The sequence below is a fragment of the Pogona vitticeps genome, chromosome 12 (assembly GCF_051106095.1).
Source record: "Pogona vitticeps strain Pit_001003342236 chromosome 12, PviZW2.1, whole genome shotgun sequence".
NCBI lineage: Eukaryota > Metazoa > Chordata > Lepidosauria > Squamata > Agamidae > Pogona > Pogona vitticeps.
Genome location: NC_135794.1, coordinates 6,456,289 through 6,476,715, shown reverse-complemented (window position 1 = coordinate 6,476,715; position 20,427 = coordinate 6,456,289). Strand labels below are relative to the sequence as shown.

General features: G+C 44.2%; 1 protein-coding gene across 2 annotated transcripts in view; it reads right to left on the bottom strand.

The window, feature by feature from the left end:
* Nucleotides 1-20,427, bottom strand: part of ALPK3 (alpha kinase 3) — a 49,408-nt gene that overhangs the window by 19,662 nt on the left and 9,319 nt on the right. For both annotated transcript variants that reach the window (XM_072981550.2, XM_072981551.2), the window contains 3 exons: nucleotides 17,117-17,238; nucleotides 5,951-6,068; nucleotides 1,657-3,154 (listed from right to left, as the gene is read on the bottom strand). In XM_072981550.2, the coding sequence (XP_072837651.2) occupies nucleotides 1,657-3,154; nucleotides 5,951-6,068; nucleotides 17,117-17,238 (1,738 nt within the window). The remainder of the gene's footprint in view (nucleotides 1-1,656; nucleotides 3,155-5,950; nucleotides 6,069-17,116; nucleotides 17,239-20,427) is intronic.

Here is a 20,427-nt window from a genome sequence, read left to right as displayed (position 1 = left end):
ATACAGTATAAGCTGGCTTGGTGTGTTCACATTCTTAAGAGCTGCCTCCTCCACCCCACCGGGATCTGGAGTTCTCAGGCAGGGCAAAACGTGCATCGTCTCGAAACCTGAGCCAGAAGCCACTTTGCAGCTGCTCAGCTCAAGAAGGTGACCCAAGTTCTTTGGCCCACGCAAGTCTTATGCTGAGACACCCACTTACACCCACCCACGCACCTTCCCTTTTAACTTCTTGGCAGGGATTGTTCAGATGCCGATCCCATGAGGAGCACAAATCCCTGATCAGATCACAAGGTCTTGAGTCGGGAAACTCTGTTAGAAGATGGTACAGAGAGGCTCTTTTCCTAATTTTCAAAGTTGTAGCCATGTTACTCTGTGCAAGCATTTCAACAAGAAACACGAAACAAAAGGGGAGGGAGAAAAAAACGTTGTGGCACCTTAAAGACTAACTGCAATATTTTAATGTCAGCTTTCGTGGAACACGTCCACTTTGTCAGACGTAACTGGTAGAATGCAGAGACTACAGTCGTGCCCCGCTGGATGATTACCCTGCTCTACGATGAATCTGCTTAACGTTGAACTTTTGGCGATCGCTTTTGCAATCACAAAAAGATGGTTTAAATGTTGTTGTTTTTTTTCATTTCACGATGATCGGTTCCCTACTTCGGGAACCGATTTTCGCTTTACGACGATCAGCAAAAAGCTAATCGTCGGGTTTCAAAATGGCCGCCGGCTGAAGAAAATGGTCCCCGCTTTTTTTTTTTTAGGACTGATTTTTCGCTTAAGAGGCACCAGAAAATGGCCGCCGTATGGAGGATCTTCGCTGGACGAGCAGGTATTCAGCCCATTGGAACGCATTGAATGGTTTTCAATGCGTTTCAATGGGTTTTTTTATTTCGTTTGATGACATTTTCGCTCTACAGCGATTTCGCTGGAACGAATTAACGTTGTCAAGCCAGGCACCACTGTACATGGTAAAACATTCATGCAAGGCAACCCCTGTCCTTTTATCTTAGAGCTGTTCATGAATGTTTCACCATGTAGTCTTCTCTCTCTCTTTTTGGCTTTTCTTTCATTTTGCATTTCTTGTTGAAATCTTTTCCTAAACACAGAATTACTCAAAAAATTCTTCAGAATGAGTGATGGAAATAGACACCGGCCGGACAAGGATGGTGAGTGTCAGGGACAGCTGGGGGCCAGAAGCAATGCTACGATGATGGCTCAGGAGCAGCAGCTGATCCAAACCAGCCATGCAAGCCAGATCTGTCGGAAGGTACTCTTTTTTTTCTGGACTGCCTCTCCCAGAATCCTCCAGGTCCCATGGCTGGATGGGTGGGAGATTCTGAGAAGCGGACCTCGGACATGTCATTTTCCCAGGCTCTGATCTAGGTGCCTTTGCCACACACCCCCTAGAAAGAAACCCCCAAGGTTTCACTGCTGGCGAATACGACATTTTAAAGCCAGGGGTCAGTACTGGCCTGGAGAGTGACCATTTTGTTTCTTGCTGGTCATGCACATGCCACAGATCCCAGCTATAAATAGCCAGGGAAGCTTTGGCAGTTGCTGCTTATCTGATTTGGAAACATTTTGCAGGAGGTCAGCTGAAGAGGGGCGGGGAGAGAAGAAAAGGAGAGAGAGGGGGGGAAGAACTTACAGTACCTCGCAAGGCCCTTGGGTGTACAGCTGTTCTTCCAAGGCAGCCTCCTGTAAGTCTTGCTTGGCTCCCTGAGAGACCTGGGCTGGATTGATCCCTGTGTCTCCCCGGAAGGGGCTTTGGTGGTGCTGGGCTGTCTCAACTCCAGTGGGGAAGGAGTCCAGCAAGTCCGTTTCACGGATGTGCCCATCGAGTAATCGTGTTCTGTTCTCCTTTGGGAAAGGAGATGGCGCCCGGGCTCCAGGGTCCAGAGTCTCATTTGGATGCTGAAAATCCGTTCTTGAGGGGCTTTTGTCTGGCATCTTGGCCGCATTTGGCCTCTGGAAGGGAGCTGCGCCTTCTTGAGCTTCCTTGGCAGGCTCTGCAGACCTGTCTAGATGCTGGAACGATGTGGCGTTAGGATCTCCCAGGGTTTCCACAAATGGCAATGTTGCGCTCTTAATCTGTACAGCTTCCTTTTCCTTTTCCTCTCGCTCTGCACAGGATTCATTTTTCCTTTCCCCCAGTACAGCCGTTTTCAAAGCCATACTGGTTTTTGGTAGAGTCTCTTCTGGAACAGAGACAGCCACGCTGGGTTCATCTGCCTTTTTTCTAACCAACTTTACTTCTGGCATCTCCTGCTTAAGTTCAGGCTTCTTTTCAGAATCAAAATACATATCCTTCAGAGAAAAGTAGATGCCATCTTTGGAAGATGGGGCAGGGGGCAGGGATGCGGGTCTTTCTGTAGCCTGGCATGAAGGTTCTTTGATCTCTGCTCCCGTCAGCTCCCCATTTGCGACTGGCGATGCACTTTGAGCTGCGGCAACGGGGCTGACACCTTGATGGACCGCGACATTTCTCCTCTGCTGCTTCCCACCCTCTTGCTGGGAAGCGTCCCAAGGTGCATTTGGTGAGCTACTAGCCTTCTCCTCTTTCTTCTTCTTCTTCTTCGCGGAATACTCCTTGTTTGTGGGCTTGGTTTTCATCTTCTCCACGGCCTCATAGATATAGGAGAGGAAGCCGTTGGCATTCTCTTCCCCGTTCGGCTCTCCGTTCTCCAGAGAAGCATCCACGTTGGCAGTGACTTCCCCTTCCATCCGCCCCGAGATGAAATTCTTAGAAAACAGGGCAGTGGTGTTTAGTGGAGGCTCTTGGTCTGTGGGGTGATCGCCCTCCCCAAACCGTGACTTCCCATCCGGGATGCGCACCTTTGCCACCTCCTCTTTGTCCCAGAGGGAGGCACCTGACCGCATCCCAACTTCTCCCGTCAGCCGACGTTTCCGCTGGAACCGATCCGGACTCACTCTCCTCAGCTGCTCCATTTCCACATTCTCCTTCCCTCGTTTCCTGCTCTGCTCAATCTCCCGCAGCTTGGCTTCGGCGTTCCTCTTGAGCCTGGCAAACCACCGCTGGTGGATTTTATACTCTGTCATGGTTCCGACTTCCAAGACTCCCGAACAGGACACGATCCCCTTGCTGTTTCTGGCTGAGGCCTGGTAAATGGCTGCATCGTCCTCTGTGCACCTGGAGACAAAGACAGAGAGAGAGAGAGAGAGAGTATTACAAGCAACCAGGGAAGGAGGAAGGTTTTCCTGCTATTCCCTGTTGGAGGACACTGCAGCTTTCACCAAACTGGCACTACATCACTCATCATCCTCAACCAGCAGAACCAGTGGGAGTTGTAGTCCGACACACTTGAAGGGCACCCAGTTAGGAAAAGGAAATCGATAAGGAGTGTCTCAAAACTGCCTTAAATTTCGTCAGTTTCAGCTCTCTGTAGCCAGACGGACTTCCCTTTGCAGACTGAGCACTCCCTTCACTCAAGGAAGGTGTGCATAATTCATAGAGTTTGTCCCACAGGCAGATATCAATGCAGCCCAAGATTAGTACGTACATGCATTACAATATTGTTACTGTTGATTAATGCCTTTCTGACCACAGAGGATTACCTGCTCGCCGGAATACGTGAAGCTGCCTTATCCTGAGTCAGACTGAGACCATCTAAATCTAGTATTGTCTGCTCTGACTGGCAGCAGTGGCTCCCCAGAATTTAGAGGAAATTCTTTCCCAGCTCTACCTGGTGATCCCTGTGTTCCCGATGGTTTCCCACCAAAGTGTTAGGAAGGCCTCACTCGGCTTAGCTTCCAAAATCAAAAAAAAATATTTTGTCTGGTCTGGTGTTAAAATCAACCTAAGTTCAGTTGATTTTAAACTCTCCCTCTCCTCCCCCTAAGGTTCAGCAACCAAGCACCTTCTGCCCTGACCCTGTTGCCCAAGTCAGTACAACAAAGAAAATCCATGCTACAATACCAACTTCAGAACCTCTAGGGTAATCTTATATACTAGCACTCCCTAGTATACAATTGCAGTGGTGGCTCAAGGGTAGATCTTCATGTACAGATAGGTCTTTGGTTGACTTGCAGAAGTCCAGCAAGAACTTGTGACTCCCACCAAGAATTTGTGAGTCGCACATAACACTTGCAACAAAATGATTTTCCTCTCTCTCTAAATTATACTGCAAAAAGGAAAAAAAGTCAAGGGCAACCGGAAGTAGATTTTTATGTTTGGAAAGACTCTGAACACCCTCCAGTTCTGATACTCATAGGAAATTTCTGGACTCCAAATTCTTCAGTTCTAAGTCAAGGCATCTCTAGCTGGTGTGTCTTGGGATTCTTGTAAAATCCAATGTTTTGCAAGCCTGAAATCTCTCTTCTGCTTTGTTATCTCTTCTCAGGGAAAATATAGATGTATCATTAATGGCACAAATGCAATCAACCTCTCTTTTTTGTATTGTCCATTTGCCCCTCCTAGACATCCCGCGTGACCTTCGGACCATGGGGCAAGGATGATTAGGGGTGGATTTAAATTCTTTCTTTCTCAACCCCAGTTCTCATCAAAGGCAGGGGAAGAGTTAATAGCTTCCTTTGTCCATCTCCCAGGACAATGAGGGTGCTCAAGCTTTCCAAAGCTCTGGGGGGGGGGGGGAGGTGGGGATAAATCTAACTGATGCAATTGGCATTCCTTATAGTTTGGCCCTTGTCAATTGACTTCATCCAGTTAACATGGTATATAATTCAGACCTCATCAACTAGAATTATGCAATTTACACTGCATCTAGCTTGGATCTCAATATTTATATCCAACAGGACACCACACTGTGGTCTCAAAGAGAAAGAGGTGGAACCAAAACCACTTTCTGTCCCATACAACTGAATGAAGTATCCTCTTTTCTATAAGACATGCGGAGTTACGAAAAATGGTAAACTGGAAAGAGGCGAGGCAATCAAAAGAAACTTAAGAGAAGATTAATATAATTTATATTCACATCTTTCTGCTGAAAACAGCATGCAAAGCAGCTAACATAATGGACAGACTGTAGTTTTTAATTCTGTAGTATTAAAACAGCACTATGCAGAATTAGTGGCACAGTATCTTACACCAAGATTAATGGCAAAAAATTTTCTAGGGGTGGGAGAAGATGCTGTTCACTATTCCTTTTTTTAAAAAAAGAGGCTGTGCACTTCACTTTTCTGAAAATTAAAGTTCATATTTATACCCTTTCATTCCACCAAAACAAATATAAAATTTTCAAGGCAATGAACTGTAGGTTGTCACTAAAGAGTGAGAGAGAGCACAGGGTCTCCAAAGAACTGAAAAGATTCCTTGGCATAAGAACGAAACACTCAGGCACTGCTGTTGGGGAGGGGGAGCTTCCTAAATTAGGCTTTTTGAATCAAGAAAGCCTACGAGGGGGAAAAGAGGAATAAATCTGTCAGTGAAAAGACTTGCCTCTGGACTCCCCTTTTCCTACTGAAGCCAAATTCTTGGGCTTCATGTGTGTTCAGAGGCACCTTCTGTGTTTCCCTATTTGAGCTGCTCTTCTGCATCTGACTCCACTTCCTAGGCCTCAAGTTCTAATCATCATCATCATCATCATCATCATCATCATCATCGAATCCTGCCAGAACTCAAAGACATTCAGTTTTTTGCTACAACCTGTACAAGTCCCCCACATTCTGGCCACTATGGCCAGTTAGCAGGATGACTAATGGCTTTGGGAGTTGTAGTCTTAAAAAAGTAACTTCCCCAAGACCTGATTCAGAGCAGCAACATTAAGCAAAGAGGTATCCCTTAGACCAGTGGTCCCCAACCTTGGGCCCCCAGATGTTCTTGAACTTCAATTCCCAGAAATCCTGGCCAACAGAGGTGGTGGTGAAGGCTTCTGGGAGTTGCAGTCCAATAACATCTGGAGGCCCAAGGTTGGGGACCACAGCCTTAGACAATGAGGACAATGAGGCATCCCTCTCCCCCCTTCCTTACTTGTATAACTGCAGTGTATGTCGGTTCCCATGACGGAAGATCTGGTATTTTGGCAAGCCACAGTATCTGTCCATCTCTTCTTCATCTTTGTACCAGGTCACTTCTGGCTGTGGGTATCCTGATGAGGACATGAATCATTAGCATTTATTATAGCTTCATCTTCTATAATCTCTAGCCAATTCCAACACAAATGGAAGATTCCACATTAGAAAAAGTTGCCCAACAACCATAAAGAAAACTGCTACAGTACTTGTACCAAACATTTAAGGGTCATATAGGACCACACAGTGAATCAGTGAATAACCTACCTACCTCCCTCCCCCCCCCTCGTTGTGGTGCTCCTTCAAGTGGTGAAAAGCTTCTATTCACTGTAACATGTGCTTTTCCTCACCTATATGTCTTGGATCTGGCATGCTTTGTTTTGTGATTGGTCAATGGAAGGTAATCATGAGCTTAATTAACAAGTTTGATTGCAGAAGCAAGTAGCTCTGAGGAAATCCCATTGTGGGAGGGGAAATGGGTTAATGTCTCATTTGACCTAGTGTCTAATGAGAAGGGAAAAAATAATACAGAAATAGCTGTCAGGGCATTTCAACTTTCAAAACAGCACAGACTAAAAGAAGATGTGTTTGATGGCTACAGCAATGTAGGACTGGGTGATGCATGAGCCATACAGGCACCACATGAGGCACGTCTGGAGGAAAATGTTGAATATGGTGCTTCAGTAACTAGGATTTCACATCAAACCAAGACACATGGCCTTGGGTGCACCTAATTTTTTTTTAATTGAAACATATTGGGTTTCTAGCCTCAAACCTTCTAAAGCTGCCCATCCCTGCAATAATATCATAGCTAGCATCTGGCATGCACTTCTCAATAAACAGAACTCATGGCTGGCACCACCACAGCAGTGGCAACGAGAATGAAGATTGCATCTTCCTTCCTGTCACCCAGGTTTGAATGGGGGAGATTATTTGCCAAAAAATTGACACCTTATAAAAGAAATGTCATCTGCACCCTGACCTTTTCCCAGTATACTGGTAACAAAATTTAGCGGTTATTTTCTTTAGTAAGACATTTCTAACCCACCCTACAAAGAGCTTGTCAATTAAATGGCATGAAAACAGACTGAAACAATTGAAACAGCCCAAAAGAATTCAAAAATCAAAACAAACTTTGCAATCCAATAAACTCCCAACAAACCATTAACTCATAAAGATCCAACTGCTTGAATGAGTAACTAGATTATAGCATGGTGTGCTGAAATGAGGCCAGTGTCAGTGCCAGCTGGAGCTAAAGGAGACACCCTTTCACAATCAAGGCACTCTATAGCTGAGAAAGGTCTATCCTGAATCTTCACAAGGTGTACTGCTCCTAACACTGGGACATTTAATCACTCCATGTCCTAATATAACTTTGCTAGAAAAAGTCAGTGCCTACACATATGAGTTTTTCTCCCCCAATGGGCTGTGTTATATTTTTATTTATTGAAATGCTGTTAATCTATATGAAGGGCACTTTACGGAGCATAATAGGTCTCTGTGCCAAAAAGCCTGCAATCTAAAATTCAACTCAGAAAAGATTGCAGAGAAGTGGGAGGGAAATGGAAGCAGGGCTAAACAAAGAGGAAGAATATTACCCATTACAAATATTCAGGCTTTGTTACAGTAGGGCAGGCCTGGGCAAAGTGCAGCCCGAGGGCCACATACAGCCCGCAAGCCACTCCTGTCTGGCCCGCGGACAGTTTTGAACATCAAAACCATTTATAGCTTTTTGTCCAAAGTTGATCAGTTGCTTATCTTTAACATACCACAAAAAAACTCTTTAGTATTTGTGAAGATTAACAAGTTTAAAATAAAAACAATTATAACATCACTGTTTCATTTTATTTATAAGTAAAGTTGGTTCGTCCCCCAAACACAGTTCAGATTTTTTATGTGCTCCCCCCCCCCTATAGAAATTAATTCCCCACCCCTGCAGTAGGGTATATTGACCTGAGCTGGCTGAATAGCTCAGTGGTTTAGGTATCTGGCGGTGGAGCCAGAATTTGGGAGTTTAATTCCCCACCGTGTCTCCGGTGAGTAAAGCCAGCCTGTGTGGCCTTGGGAAAGCTGCACAGACTGAGGATGCCCCCCCCCCCCCAGAAGATGGGAATTGTAAACCGTTTCTGAATATTCCCTACCTGGAAAATCCTGGAAAGGGTCACCATAAGTCAGAAATGACTTGATGGCATATGGTTATTATTGAATTGATCTGGATCTAATGTCAAGGCTTCAGCTTAGCCACATGGCTGAAATACCCCACAAAAGTGGGCTAAAGCAAGACAAGACAAACTCATCTAATAAAACAGACAGCCTTCCAAACATCTTTTGTTAGCACACCAACTTGTCTGACTTTTATATTTAGAGAGACAAGAAAGACCTAAGGTGTGTGTATATAACAAGGGCTTGGAAAAGTTACTTTTTGGGACCATCGCTTCCTGAGCCACTTGACCAGCCCGGCCGTGATGACTGAAGGAGTCTAGCAGTTGCAGCAAAGAAAGTAACTTTTGCAAGAATGATGGGGCTCGTGATTTAACAGAGAAGGACACCTTGGCAGCTGTCCATCATTGAGAGCAAAAAAACAAGCTGTTTGTAAGCACACTTAAGATCTAGCAGTGCAGATCAGGTGAACTTTTTCGGTCCGGGCCAGCATAGATGGGTGATGAGAACACCCCTGCTGTTCCAGGAAGTGTGTCTGCTTTTGTGGATTGAAGTTTGAAGTTAAAAAAGAGGCACCCTGCTCAGGGCCAGCAGCTCCATGGAGAACCAAGCATCACAGTCTGTAAACTGAACCTTAAGTTTCCACTGGGCAGAAGCAACCGCAATTGCATCATAGCCTGCTTGTGTCCTCCAAGTGGCACTGAACAAACAGATGCCACCTGCCTTTTCGGGGCAATGACATCATGGAACATAAGTGACCGGCTACTTCAGGGCCAAAAGGGCTACGCTCTTGCTGGGATCATCGGACGGCAGGGAGGAGGGAACCTGCCTGACTCCAAAGCTTCCACTGAGTCTTAATCCTTTAGCATGGAGGAAGATGGTCTCCAACGCTTGGATTTTGCACCTCATGCCTTGCCTCTCAACCCTAGCTGACCTCCGGGGGAAGTTCAACAACTGCATGAGTTCAACATGTTGTGCACAATATCTTGGGCACACCTCCAAATCTGGGATGTCAACTGAACAGAGTTTGGGAATATTTTGGAAGGGATTACAATTCCCTGAATCCCCAGTCAGAACAGCCACCCACCATGCCAGCTGGCTTCTGGAGTAAGGAGATATAGTTAGTGCATCTTCGCCTAGTTATGGCCAGGTCCTGTTCTAGTGAAGGGAATAAAAAGTCTATTATCAGCTTTAGGGATATTTGCACAGTGATAATTACAGCTTTAAATCCAGGGGTGTAAACATAAGACCCATTTCCTAAAACCATTGCTATTGATTTACACATTGCTGTGCTGCAGAGGCAAAGTATTTCGGGAACAGCTTATCTTTCACAGGCTCCATGTTGCCTCTTGTTTAGAGATACCTCTCTAGTTATCTCTGGTTGATCATTAGAAGCATTAGACTTTTGCCCAGAACACACAAAGACACAGACACCCATCCACAAAACACAGACACCCATCCACAAAACAACAACATCATCCAAAACAGGAGGATAACAATTGCCTTAGGGTCCAACTAAACACTCAAGGGAATGAATGTCCATGATGATCAAGCTGCCTTCCTTTCTACAACAGGATAAGATGTGTGCCTCAGCCACCAGACACATCAATTCAGCTTGTGTTTACCTTCTAAGGACCAATCCTAAAACAAGGCACACAAAATGCAAGCTTAAGAAAATCACAAGGTGTGGGAAAGGAGATAATTGTTTGCCACTTGGGGGAGCATCTCTGCAAACATCACGGTGAAGAAATCATCGACTTCACCTACAAGAAGCAATTTTTGATCAATGAGGAAGGGGGGAATCTCCTATTTTCAGTTTTTGTCCTCTTGAAAGTCCAGTGCTATTTCGCTTGGTGTCAAGCCAATTTATGGAAATGTTTTAAGGCATTCGAATGCCTTTTATTGAACCCTACATGAAGATATTTTTTTCCACGACTGCCTTCCTGTTTTAGTGTGCGTGCATACATGCATGAGTTTAGATTTCTTTGGTTTTCTTTGGTTCTTATCTTTCTTTATGAGAACTCTGCATAATAAAAAAAATCATAACAGCTAGTAGAGGGTGCCAGGTTTTGCAGCTGGGCAAAGTCTCCCCATAGCCCTCATATACCCAAGGCAATCTTGCACCAACTGGGGTGATCTCTAGCCCTCCCACCATTCCCTCTCCAGAAGGACCTTCCTCTCCTCCCCATTTCTAAAACCGGACTCTCAAACAACACCCACCCCTCCCATCTTTCCGAACTGCCGCAGCCAAGGTCACCTCCAGCCTTTCTCATTCCATCTGGCCACCCTCCCCTGCTACAAGCTCTGCACTTGGGTGAAGTTCAAACATTAACTCATGCCTTGCTCCTAAGCACCCACTGACTAGTAGCAGTCAACACCTGGCCTCATTTCCCCACCTTCTCACCCTGCTTGTTTAGCTCCTTACAGGCATTTTTATATAACCATTCCCTGTATATCCAGACCTGTGCATCCTATAACTGCCTGTGATAAAAGATCTCTTAAGGGTTTTTAAAAAACAATGAAACTGTCATAAGAGAAACAATGGGATCAGAACCCCATAACTGCCTCCCTTGAGAACATTTCAAAACAAGGATATGGTATAAGAGATTATGAGAATGTATCTTTCCCGTGAAGCCCAGGTTTGTCTTTCAGTGACCACTTAGAAAACAAAGCATGCTAAATGCTAAAGGATACATAGCTGTGGAAAATTACATGCTGTGACAAACAGATGATGTTTTTCATTAAGGGAGCACCTCTTCAAATATATGCTAAGTGTATTTAGTCCAACTCTGGGAGTGGGGTGCACGAACGAATGTTGTGAGTGTGAGTGTGTGAGGGAAAGAGCATGACAGAGTGTATCTATGCACATGAACAGATGTGCAGGTCTGCCCACGAAAACAGGTAAGGTGGTCTTCAAAATTCTAGCCTAGAATCAATTTGTTCCTCAAGACAAAGACAAAAGATAAGAAAAATAGAAGAAAAGAAAGGAAAAGAGGTTCCCAAGTCTTGGTTTAATGATAGCATGAGAAAACAATCTTTTAAGACTACACTTCAAAGAGTCTCCAGCCAGGTCTGGCCAGTGGTTTAATCCTCCCTTTCCCCAGAAACTGTTTTCATTATTTAAATTACTCAGATACCCAGCAGGGACACATAGTCTTAAAGCAACCTTCCACAATTTGATGCCTTCTAGATGTGCTTAATGACAATTCTCATTGTCCACTAGTTAGCATGGCCAAGCAGGATGATGGGAAACATCATCTAACACATGAGAGGGTATCAGATGGCCTATAGGTCAATCAGTGGACATGTGCTACCCCTCGCTGGCCTCAATGATTGAATCGGCTTCAGCGTTGTTGATTGACCTCTGCATAGAGAAAGAAAGAATTTAAACCCACCCCAACCTCATTATGTGATTTAGATTAGATTAGATTAGGCATCCTTCAGTCTCGAAAGACTATGGTAGCGTGCTCTGTATGGAGGGCTTGGAACAGCGCCTAGTGTGGCTGAGAAGGCCAATTCGAGAGTGACAGTCCCTTCCACACTGAAGACGAATCCATTCTGTCCCCTGTCCGGCTCCCTGGTTTTGCTGCTTTTGTGACTTCCTCTTTGCCTCGGCCTGCTGGGCAAGGGTCTCTTCAAATTGGGAGAGGCCGTGATGCACCGCCTGCCTCCAGGCTGAACGCTCAGATGTCAGGTTTTCCCATCTGTTGAGGTCTATTCCTAAGGCCTTCAGATCTCGCTTGCAGATGTCCTTGTATCGCAGTTGTGGTCTCCCTCTGGGGCGCTTTCCCTGCACTAATTCTCCATAGAGGAGATCCTTTGGAATCCGACCATCAGCCATTCTCACGACGTGCCCGAGCCAACGTAGACGTCGCTGTTTCAGTAATGTGTTCATGCTGAAGATTCCAGCTCGTTCTAGGACTGCTCTGTTTGGAACTTTGTCCTGCCAGGTGATGCCAAAAATCCGTCGGAGGCAACGCATATGGAAGGTGTTCAGCTTCCTCTCCTGCCGTGCACAAAGGGTCCATGACTCACTGCAGTACAGGAGTGTGCTTAGAACACAGGCTCTATAAACCTGGATCTTCGTATGTGTCGTCAGCTTCTTATTGAGCCATACTCTCTTTGTGAGTCTAGAGAACATGGTGGCTGCTTTGCCAATGCGTTTATCCAGCTCGACATCTAGAGAGAGGGTGTCAGAGATGGTTGAGCCGAGGTACACAAAGTCATGAACAACCTCCAATTCTTGTGTGGAGATGGTAATAGAGGGAGGTGAGTCCACGCCCTGGCCCATGACTTGTGTTTTCTTCAGGCTGATTGTTAGTCCAAAGTCTTGGCAGGCCTTGCTGAAATGATTCATGAGTTGTTGGAGGTCTTCAGCAGAGTGGGCAACAATGGCTGCATCATCTGCAAAGAGGAAGTCCCGCATGCATTTCAGTTGGACTTTGGTCTTCGCTCTCAATCTAGAGAGGTTAAAGAGCTTTCCGTCTGATCTAGTCCGGAGATAGACGCCCTCGGTTGCAGCTCCAAAGGCATGCTTCAGCATGACAGCGAAAAAGATCCCAAAAAGTGTTGGTGCGAGGACACAGCCCTGTTTCACTCCGCTTTGGATGTCAAAGGGGTCTGATGTTGAGCCATCAAAAACTACAGTGCCTTTCATTCCCTCATGGAAAGATCTGATGATGTTAAGGAGACGAGGTGGACATCCAATCTTGGGAAGTATTTTAAAAAGGCCATCCCTGCTAACCAGATCAAATGCTTTTGTAAGGTCTATGAAGGCCACTAAGAGTGGCTGTTGTTGTTCCCTACATTTCTCCTGCAGCTGTCGGAGTGAGAATACCATGTCAGTGGTGGATCTATTAGCTCGAAATCCGCACTGTGATTCTGGATAGACTCTATCTGCAAGCACCTGGAGCCTCTTCAGCACAACACGGGCAAGCAGCTTCCCTACCACACTAAGAAGAGAGATGCCACGGTAGTTATTGCAGTCACCCCTGTCTCCTTTGTTCTTGTACAATGTGATAATGTTTGCATCCTTCATGTCCTGTGGTACTCCACCTTCCCTCCAGCAGAGACAAAAGACTTCATACAGTTCGGAGGTGATGATCTCCTTACAGCATTTCAGCACTTCAGCAGGGATGTTATCCTTTCCAGGTGCCTTGCCGGAGGCGAGGGAGTCCAAGGCCGCTTTTATTTCTGCTAGGGTTGGTTCGCTGTCCAGCTCTTCCAAGACAGGCAGGCATTCAATGTTATTTAATGCTTCTTCGGTTACTACATTCTCTCTGGAATATAGCTGTGATTTAAACCAGGAAAAAAAGGGGGGGCGGAGTTCCAAATTCTGCAGCTAAAGTTCTTCGTGCAGAATTAAGATAAGGGATTTTTGTGTTCTGCCATAGCCTGTGGCCCACATAATGTTGCTGCCTGAGAGCGAGCAGCAAATGGCACCCTGACATCGACTCCACTCATGGTACCCAAAGCAGAACAAGTTATTTTAGCCATTGCATAAATCAGAAGGTCCTGGGGCAGAGAATTATAGTTGCAATGTGGCATCAATGGGAGCTGCTTCTCTCTCCTTCTCTTTGAACCCCCAGCAACACGGACAGGAACTGACCGAAAACTCATTTAGCCTCCTTTCCCTCTATGGGTTCCAGTTACACATTGCAGATGCCTCTACTGTTAAGTCACAGGTGCGGCTGGAAGCCAGCAGGGATGGGCTAGAACAGAGGGGATTGTGTGTTGCTAAGGCACATCTCCTGCTTCCCCCACCCTCCAGCCATACAGCGTGCAGACCTATAACACAGGAGATACCCAGGAAATACTGATGATCTTACCATTTTTTTAAATAAATCAGTATTTTAAACATGAGGGTTGCAGAAAAAAGAAGACAGATAATATGTAAGTCATTTCTCTCCAGCAAGTGAAACTACCTAGTGTCAAGGCTGAAAATTCAACTAATTCAACTCTGGGAATTCTCTATTTCCACCAAATTACCCTTCTCTCTCCATAACCTGCTTTCTCCAGACTAATGGACGTCAACTAATGGTTCTCTGGGTATTCTGGACTGGGGTGAATACAAATCAATAATTTTTTTTAACAATTAAACTGATTTTTTAAAAATTTAGATTGCAAAAAAAAAAATCAGATTTTTAAAATTTTAAATCAAATCTACCCTGTTTCGGACTTCACTCCATAGAAACCCCAGGCAGCATCCCCAAGAGTCAGAGATGGTGAGAGGTGAGTCTAAAACTGAACTACAGTATTAGTCTATATCAGTCTACCCCAAACTGGAGCTTTCCAAATATGTTGGCCTGCAAATCCCATAATCACCAGAAAGCACAGTCATTGGGATGGAGGTTGTAGTCCAATGCATGGGGTAAAAGCCAGGAGGAGGAAAGCTGCTATAGTGGAGGGAGAAAACGTGGACTTTTGTGGCATTGTCTTCTAAATATGCACATTTATAAGCATGGTTTGGAAGCAGCTTTCCTGACCCTATCTTTATCTTAACAGTGTCTGGGTTTCTGAAAATCAGATTCCTTGAGAAAAGTTCCCATTTTAGACGAGAACAAAAAAATTGCAAATGATGTCTAATTGAGTTAATTGCACTTTACATTTTTTAAAAAAGAGTGCAGAAATTAGAGAGGACTGCTTCCTCTTTGTAAAGGTGTGATTTCCAGCCAAGGAGGAAAAGAGATGGGGGATTAACCGTTCCTTTATCTGATTCGACTTAGTCAGTGTGCGCCCACTCAGGCTAAGTCTGGGACCTTGCAGAAAGGTAGAGGCTGGAAAAATTACTTCTTAAAAGGCTATCTCCCAGAATCCTCCCAAGCCAACATGGCAACTGGCCATCCTCACTGGGGGATTCTGGGAGTTGTAGTTAAAATATAACATTTGTAAGTTGTATGTTTCTAGAGACAATGTGGCTTCAAAGCAAGTGGCCAGTGCTCATCTCTGGACATACCACAATACTTTTCCATCTTCACCAGCTAGGACTGAGAGGTAGAGGGGGAAGATGTGTGTTTTTGGACTACAACTCAAGAATCCCCCAGTGGGCATGTTGCCTGGGCATTTCTGGGACATTTCTTGGAAACACACACACCCAAAAAAATCTGCATCTCTCTATTGATGGGAATTCCCATTCATCAACACATACATTTTCCAATCCTACTGCTGGATCATGATTAGCCCTACCTAGAGCTCAGAATAATTACTTTTGTGGCTTACAACTCCCAGACTCCCCCGCTTATATGACCACCAGCCATTCCCAAAGGGACATCCACTGTGCTGAAAGAAGCAAAACTCAGCTAAGCAATATGTCAGAAAGAAATCATTTGTTCATTTTGTTTTGGCATGCATTTAAACTTCAGCGTGTGTATCTGTTTCCCTATATCTTTCTGGGGGTGGAAGCAGAGTCAAATGATCAGGTTTCCAGTCCCATCTTTCTCATCCTGTCCTTGCCTAGCCTTCTTCCAGCTGGTCAAGAGTTCAACCATTCCTGTTGTTTCAGAAAAATTATGACAGCAAGTACTGAACTAGTAAGAACTGGTCCCTCAAAAGGCACACCCTGATTCCCAAAAGGAAATATTTAAAACAGAAGGGGTATGGAGGTTATAAATTGTTGGAATATATCACCACTAGACATGGGGGTATTCATATAGGAATACAAATGCCCCCATCTCTAATCACCACCATTATCATAATCCTAGAACTGCACAGCTGGAAGGGACCCTATAGATCATCATGTCCAGCATGGGAAAGGCCAGGCACTATTTTTTCTCTCTGCTTTAAAATCCAGTGGAGAGACCAAAATAACAACCAGAGGTCAAGGCATGAGAACCACAAGGATCAAGACAGAGGGGGCCAAGAACGCTCTTCCCAGGGCAATCCAAGCCCAGCAGGAAAACTACTAGAGAGACGGAAGCAGAGATGAAACCACCAGGAGGAAGTGTTACATCAAAACCTTCCTCAGTTCAGATATAGTTGGTGATAAAACCAAATTAGAAGCAAAGGAATTCAAGTTGGTGCAGAAAGTAGCAAAGATAAAATACAACTCAGTGCCATGGGTTAAAAAAAAAGAATGTGCGATGTGTATGTCTGTGGGGAAAATTCACATTACTCGCATGACTGAACTTTGGTCACTTGTTCTTTTCCTATAAATAAGAGTTTGCCATTGTTCACATTTTACCATTTATTTTAATAAAGCTGATTTATACCTTCCCTTTCTACCAGGAAGTGCACCTAGTTACTCTTCCCCCCCCCCTTTTTTTTTTTAATTCTCTGCAACCCTGTGAGGTAGATTAGAGAAAAAGAGAGAATTTCTCTCTCAAACTTGTCCTGGCGGATTCAGACCGAATCTCCCAAATTGCTGCCAAAAAACACTTCAGCCCCACCCACCCATGAAATCTGATAGAAAAAGGATTGGTGCATCAAAATAAAGTAAGCGCGTGGCATTTACACGAAGGGTCTAGGCACTGAAACACGTGGTCCAGGTTTAAGAATTTAAATTTGGGATTTAGCAAGTGTACCTAGGATTATTGTCTGTGCTACTGTTAGCATTTTCATAAGTGGGGATGTGCAATCAAATCCCTAAAGGGTTCACAGGGAAAGGAGGGCCAAGGGCTGCAATCCCATACTTTTACCTGAGAGCAAGTCCTACAGAATCTAGTCGACCTTCTACTCAGTAGCCATGCAAGGCAGTCTGCTGCAAATGGACCCAGAGTTTCATATCTAGACAATGAGTGACTCTAGAATTATGTGTCTCTGTAGTTCATCTGCCATCAACATATTGTAAATCTCTGCTGATGCATTTGCTATGTGAGTTTTTTTAAAAAAAATTCTTTGTCAAATATGGATGCCACCCTGCTTCTAGTTTCAGCCTCAGTAAAAAAGAAATCCAGCCTTATCACTATATTTTATTCACAGACCTGTATTCTGTTGCTAAAAACCCAAAGCCCCCACTTGGTTTATTTACCTGTCACCACGCATGTGAATTTTGCATCTGCGTCTTCAGACACAGCGTATGATTTCAGCGTGGTTTCGAAAAGAGGCTGCGTCTCCTCAGTCAGCTGAGCAATGATCGCACAGAAGGTGCTCCTAAGAAAAATGCAAACAACAAGAATTAGCACTCGGAGCAAAACTGGAGGAAAATGGAAGCTTCTTTCCTTCCCAGAAGTTGGAAGCAAGGTGGATAAAAATCTAAGATAAAATAAATAAATAAATCACAATTTAAATTTAAAAATTGATTTTGTAAAAAATATGAAATCGTCGAAAAAATCAGATTTTAAAAATTAAAATCGCAATTTAAATCATAATTTAAATTGTGATTTAAATAAATTTGATTTAAATCAAATCCACCTTGCTGGAAGCATTCCTTTTGGGAGGGGATGACAGCTCCTCAAATCCCTCATGGCCATGCAAGTTAAGGAAATTCTGGGAGCTGTAGTCCCAAAAAGTAACTTTTACACATAGTATTCTTTCATCCCCCTACCTCTTGCTCCATCTTAAGCACCCAGCTCCTTTCTCAATTCTGGGAAACTGCTGGATGAATTTAGAGGCAAGGCTCTGCAGTAAACCAATTTTAACATATCCCCCAAGAGCAGCTACTGTGTACAAAGAGATTATTTGTATCACTCCACAAACATTATCCCACACTATAAGGACACAAGGCCAGTGCAACCTCTTGGAAAGCTCATCCCCATGGAAAGACAGCAGCACAGGGGGCACCAAAAACCCCTGGCTTCCATGGCTGCTCAGTTGCCCTGCCAGATGTTCGGTCACATCTGCACATGAACATCCAACCCACATCCATGCCTTCGTGACAAGACTTTTGCATGCCGGCTTTTTTAATCCTTGGACTGCTCTGTTGTCTCAGACAATCGCGAGGACATGCCTATGTTTTTACATCAAGAGATTAGACAAGCCACCTCATGCGGATGCATCCCCAGACTAACCTGGAGAGATGCCCACATGGCTCACAAAGACACATGGATGCGTACAAACAGACGGGCCTTTGCCTGTCGGCTAAGGTATACAAGCTGTACTTCCGACAATCCCCAATGTGGGTTTTTTTTGTAAATAAATGCATATTTTTTAAAAAAACGCAACCCACCAATGTCTACCTTTCAAAAGAAAGCAAACCTGGATAATCGATGCACTCTTAGCATTCCTTGACAATCAAAAACAAGGGGTGAACATAACACAATGTGATTGTATCCAGAACCAGGGGGGGGGGTCTGCTTTGTATTGCGCAAATGGTACACAGATAGACATTAGATGGTGGAAACACAAATGAAATTGTGGAACTGAAATCTGTATCAAACCAGACATACAAGGTGTAGCTGGCCTAGCATTGCCTTCTGGACTTCGTGGCGATGTTAAAAAATGGCTCTGGGAGATGAATCCATAGAATCATTGGAAGACGCCTATAAGGCAATGCAGGAACCCAAACCAAAGAAGATCTGACAAATCATTGTCCAGTTTTCTCTTGAATGCATCCAGTGTTGAAGCACTTACCACCTCCCTAGGTAATTGGTTCCATTGTCATACTGCTCTAACAGTTCAGAAGTTTGTCCTGATATTCAGTCTAAATCTGCCTTCCTGTAACTTGAGCCCATTATTATGTGTCCTGCCCTCTGGGATGATCAAGAACATGTATGACTATGTATGACTACCTTTCAAGTATTTGAAAAATGGCATCATGTCTTCTTTTCTCAAGGCTAAACACACCTAGGTCTTCCTGTTTTCCCTTATATGACTTGATTTCCAGTCCCCTAATCATCCTTGTTGGCCTCTTCTGAATTTGCTCCAGTTCATTGGCATCCTTCTTAAAGTGTGATGTCCAGAACTGGACACAGTACGCTTTATGAGACCTAACTAGTGCTGAATAGACAGGAACTAATATCTCACAGGATTGTTCAAGAATGACCTGCTTATGAAACTAATGCTTGGAAACATCCAGAGACTGATGGCAGTCTGCTTAACCCTTGCATCAGAGAGAAATCCAATACAAACACAACACATTAACACACACACAGGGACATTAGAAGATCTAGACTCAGGCAGAAAGCTATTTCTATTCTCCATGGACAGTGTACGTATACATTAACATACACACATTTTGTGCAGATTTGTGGTTTATGAGTCTGAGACCCTAACATTTTAAGTGCCTAGCAACACTCTTGTACACACACCATTCCTCACACTTTGTATCAAACCCAATCAATACTCATGATTCTACACATGAGTTGAATGTGCTTCTTGCATTAGCAGAAAAATAATCAGGTTTGCGGTACTCTGAACATTGTTATTTTCTCATAACAGATGTCACAGTGCAATCAGGAACCCGTGTAACTGTAGAAAGAAGAAAACCTGATTTACATCCCTAAGAAAAAGTCTGGAACTCATGCAAGCCAGCCAGAGAAGCGCTGCTTCATTTACAATTAAGCCTTTTAAGACTTGGGGGGGGGAGGGACCCAAAGCCACTAGAAACCTGAGGGTAGCAGCCAGGAATCTGAAATATTTTAAATATCTCCACTGACAAGCTTTGAAACTAAATATTTGCTTTAAGGAGAAAAGATGAACCCAGATTTCTAGGGTTTTGAACTCCTCACTGGGCATCAGATTCCCAGACATTTCACAAAATTCTACATTTAAAAAAACCCAGCAAATTCATGAAGAATTGTTTGTGGAGTTTGGGGCAATCCATGTCAGTACCCTCAATGCACTCTGTTCTATTTTACTTCCACCCTCTCAGTTTCCTAGTGACAGCCCATTCATCCAATTGATACATGTCTCCCCAACTAACAGGTACAACACCTCCTTGAGGAAGCCTAGAGTCTTGTTTGTGCTTAAATAACACTGGATTGCAAAACTGTTTTTTGTGCAATGGTTTTATGCCCTCAAATCATTTTGGAGGACTGGACGCAAGAGGATGAAACTTGAGAAGGGACCATGAAGCAGCAGGCAGGCTTAGCTTGTGCTAAAATAAATTAGCAAGAAATCCAGATAAACTGGTGCATTGATTGAACAGAGCCAGTCCAACACAGGTAGGCAGGCTGAAACAAGCATGGCATGAGGTCCAGATCATGTGACCAAAGAATGTATTCACTTACAGGAATTTGTGAAAGAACAAACACGTAATTGTGTGGAGTGCAAACAGTGGTCATGAGAATCCATTCATTCAAATGTGCAAAAAAATGATATCACTTTAAGCTGCAGAAAATGGTACCAAAGCATACATATTCACACACACGTGTACATATAAAGACATGAGTGGAGAGTAAA